The following is a 4,212-nucleotide window of genomic DNA, read 5'->3' as shown; positions in this document are numbered from 1 at the left end:
TACCCAACACACCCAAATACTTTAGATATTTTAGGCTCGGCTTTTTCCTCATCTAAGCCTCATATGGAGTCTTGTTTTTCACTGCCTTCGTCACTATTCTGTTGACTAAATAAACCGCATGGCGTACCGCTTCACCCCACAATGGTTCAGGCACATTCATTGACTTTAGCATGGACCGCGTCATTCCGAGCACTGTTCTGTTCCTACGCTCCACAACACCGTTTTGTTGTGGGGTATAGGGAGCCGTTGTTTGTCTTTTGATACCCGTTTGGTTACAAAAATCTATAAAAACATGTGAGTTAAACTCCCCTCTGCGATCCGTTCTTAACGTCTTGATCTTATATTTACTTTCTTTCTCGACTTGTGTCTTGAAAAACTTGAATTTTTCAAATGCTTCATTCTTTGTTTTTAACAAATATACCCACATATAACGGCTGAAATCATCAACTATCAAAAGAAAATACCGGTTACCTCCCCATGTTTGTGGCGTTATCGGACCGCAAAGGTCAGCATGCAATAGCTCCAATGGCTTCGTTGCTCTCCATTTTGCTTCTTTTGGGAAACTTTTTCGAGTTTGTTTAGCGACGAGACAGGCTTCACACAATTGTTCGGGATGCGAGATGCATGGCAATCCTCTCACTAGTCCCTTCTTTGCCATTGTTTCTATAGCATGAAAATTAGCATGGCCTAGCCTTGCATGCCATGCCCATGCTTCCTCATCTAGACTAGCTTTCAAACAGATTGGTTTGGCAAGTTTTAAAACTATTTTGTATAATCTGTTTAGTGATCTTTGGATCCTCATCACAAGTCTTTTGTGGCTATCAAACACCCTTAGAAACTCATCATGCATCTACACATCATACCCATTTTCTGTTAATTGACCAGGCTCAAAATGTTGCTAGTTAATGACGGTATATAATACACATCGGGAACTAGCAATTGATCACCATTTTTACAACTAAACATAAGTGAACCTTTACCTCGAATCTCGACCTTTGATCCATCTCCGAACCGAACTTGACCCGTTACAGCTTCATTCAATTCTGCAAATGCATCTTTCTTTCCCGTCATGTGATTACTTGCTCCATTATCAAGATACCACATATCTTCGTTTGACCCGTTTCGTCTCTCGTGCAACTTCGGAAAAACCTTTTCCTCATTTAACAAGACCATTTTTTGGGCTTCCTCACCACAGACACATAGTAGCAAGGTGGGTTCGTCTTCGGTTTCTCTTGTTAAATGTACTTCTGGATCTTGCTTCTTCTCATTCTTGCATTAGGAGGAATAGTGACCATATTTGTTACATTCGAAACATTTTACGTGACTCTTGTCACGTGGTTTGTGATACGTTCTATTCCCTTCGTGATAAAACTTGCCTCCGTTACGACCACCCCGGCCTCTACCGGAACCACGACCACCTCGTGACCCGCTTCTACCACCTTTGTCATCATCTGTATGCCCACGACCACGCCCGAAACAGTGTTTATTAAACCCTCTGTTGTTTGATACCCTTCCGCCTTCGTAAAGAGTAACGAACTTTCACCGGTAGAGCTCCCTTGTCGAAGTTTTAATCGATCCTCATAGGCTTTTAACCGACCTATGGCTTCTTCGAATGGCATCTTTTCGACATCTGAATATTGTTCCATTGAGGCCACCAATTGAATGTACTTATCCGTGACGGTATCAAGCAACTTCCTTACCAATTCTTCGTCCCCTAAAACGGCACCCACACTGTTGTACTTCGAGATCATACCGGATAACTTTCCGGCATAATCATCAATGGACTCTCCGTCTTTCATTCGCATTGACTCGAACTCACTTTTAAGAGTATGCAAGCGAGCCTTTTGAACCCGTTCTGCTCCGACAAACCTTGTCTTCAATGATTCCCACACTTCTTTGGCTGTTTTCTTTTTTGCAACTTGCAATAGGATCTCCTCCGGTATTGCTTGAAAGATGAAGGCTCGGGCCGTCTTGCTCTTTTTCTCATCCACAACCACACCGGCTTGTGGTTCTATGGATTCCCATAACCCTTGGGCATCCATAATGGCCTCCATCTTGATCGCCCATGTTGGGTAGTTTGAAGAGGTAAGGGTAGGACATTGAAACGGGAAAGGATTTTCTTTTGGGGGATTCGAAGAAGTGGAAGCAACAACATTCATGGTTTGAGATCGGACTATTTTGGGCATAAAAAATTGGATCAAGAACACAAGCTCTGCAGAGGTGGTTTGACACAAGAACAGAAAGAAAATGATAACTAATCAGCACACTTTATTGATCATTAAACTGGAAATACATGCAGAACTGAAAGGTAAATAGAATGATTATTTTCGACAAATGGAACTGGAATTATTAACCTACTGGTGCTGCATTAAATAGTCAAAAATAAAACTAAGTGTGCGATATTATTGGATCTTCATTTACCAACGTAAACGTAAACGTAAACATTAACGTTGGTCCTTCTTTCTCGGTCAACTCTGACTTCTTCAATATGTCATTGCATTTCTCATCTACAATTCTTTACATATGTTAATAAAACCTTATTGTTTTCAATCTAAATTTTAGATACAAAAGTTTAATTTATGATAAAGTGATTTAATACGGTCTTGAAATCTGCTTGCTTCGATGATCAACATGCATCTTCTTTCACTTACCAATCGAGGATTTGAGACCGACTGATTTTCGCGCTCACAACTGCAACCACTTTTCAAGTTACACAAAAAATGGTAAGAACTAAACATAATTTCGTATTTTAAGAGTTGAACCTTATTTAATATTGTAGTTTGATAGTCATATAAAGTGTTGTCGAAGGTGTGTGTGCGGTCTCATGTGCTTTGTATTCTACTTGAATTTAAGTAACAGTGAACCGCGCGCGAGGAATTGCTTATTTCTATGTATTACAAACGTTTGCTCATGCATACTAATTATAGAGTATGTATACAAAGGAAATAGAGTTTTAAGGTTCTCATTCCTATTCTTTCCATTTCGTTTGTTTGATTTCCGAATGGTTCTTTCTTTCTCTCTCTTTGATTTAGCTTGAGTCTATATTACTTACATATTAACAGCGAAAATATGATCTTGTCTTTACACAATTTTTTTTATTTTGGGAAAAAATTCTACCATTTATTATTATGTACTGAGCTCTTTAATAGTAGCCTTATTAATATTTTTTAACGTGTGCAAAAGCGAGATCAAAATGTGTTGAGCAAACATATCATATTTTTGGGGACAGGAACCAACTAGTGAAGGGATTCCACGAGTGAGCTGCCATACCACTCCCTTAAAGATATGTGAGATAATTGTCAAACTAAATTACATCATTTATAATGCGACTTAGTTTCCAAATCAAATCTTGCACATGGCATTTGCATTTGATGGTTTAATCTCTTTAGTTTTTAATCACACGAACTATTGTCACCGGCTATAGGTGGCAAAATGCAAGTGCTATAACACCCACTACTCTTAATGTTCCCAAACACACTTTACAATACTTCATATAGCTAAATTGAATGCCTTCGTGTAGGTTTGGGCTAGGTTGAGTTTTTTTGTTTGTTGGCGGGTACTTTGCTTTCACTTAGCAGTCGTTGAGCATGCAACCGTGGTAGATTTATTCCCATTGTTAGAAGATAGGATATTCCGTATCTTGGCTGAGCATCCCAGATTGTCAGAGCAGTTGTGGTAGGTTTATTATCTTTCTTTGTATGCAATTTAGCTATATTTCACTCTACTCGTGTACAACATATAACTTTTTAATGTGATCTTCATACGATTAGGTGTGGTGTATCACCTGGTATGGTCATGTGATTCATTTTCCTTTCACAGTATAATACGTTACGGTTGTACGGTATATATTTGATTTACTTTACGTGTTGATTCAATCGAAATGCTTATATAGGTTACATCAAGTTCAAACAGATACGCCGAAACGTACATTTTCTTATGGTTAAGGCATCACGTAATGCTTGAACTAATCTATTCAGCGATTGCGATGTACTCGCGCTGCAACGCGCTGTGGTCGTATTGCTAGTTAAATCCTAGAAGAGATGCTCGATGCAACAATCAGGTCAAAAGGAGTGCTATGTGTTCGAAAACCAAACTATTAATATATTATTTATTCTTATTTTCTTGTTAATATATTATTATTATTATTATTATTATTATTATTATTATTTTCATTATTAAAAAAATTATTATATCGATTTTATTACATAATTT

General features: G+C 38.1%; 1 protein-coding gene across 1 annotated transcript; it reads right to left on the bottom strand.

Moving 5' to 3' along the window:
* Positions 1-873: 873 nt before the first annotated feature.
* LOC110932862 lies at positions 874-2,159 on the bottom strand. Its single transcript, XM_022176115.1, has 2 exons — positions 1,377-2,159; positions 874-1,269 (listed from the first exon to the last, which is right to left on the bottom strand). Exons 1-2 carry the CDS (start codon positions 2,157-2,159, stop codon positions 874-876), a joined length of 1,179 nt encoding a protein of 392 aa, XP_022031807.1.
* Between the last annotated feature and the right edge of the window lie 2,053 nt (positions 2,160-4,212).

The sequence above is a fragment of the Helianthus annuus genome, chromosome 4 (assembly GCF_002127325.2).
Source record: "Helianthus annuus cultivar XRQ/B chromosome 4, HanXRQr2.0-SUNRISE, whole genome shotgun sequence".
NCBI classification, from domain to species: Eukaryota; Viridiplantae; Streptophyta; class Magnoliopsida; order Asterales; family Asteraceae; genus Helianthus; species Helianthus annuus.
Note: the sequence above shows the minus strand (reverse complement) of the source record. Positions and strands in the feature narration are given on the sequence as shown.

Coding starts and splice junctions, on each gene's coding strand:
- LOC110932862 (XM_022176115.1), bottom strand. CDS start 2,159: ATGAATGTTGTTGCTTCCACTTCTTCGAATCCCCCAAAAGAAAATCCT. Junction 1,270..1,376: donor CCGGGGTGGTCGTAACGGAG/GCAAGTTTTATC, acceptor TCCTAATGCAAG/AATGAGAAGAAGCAAGATCC.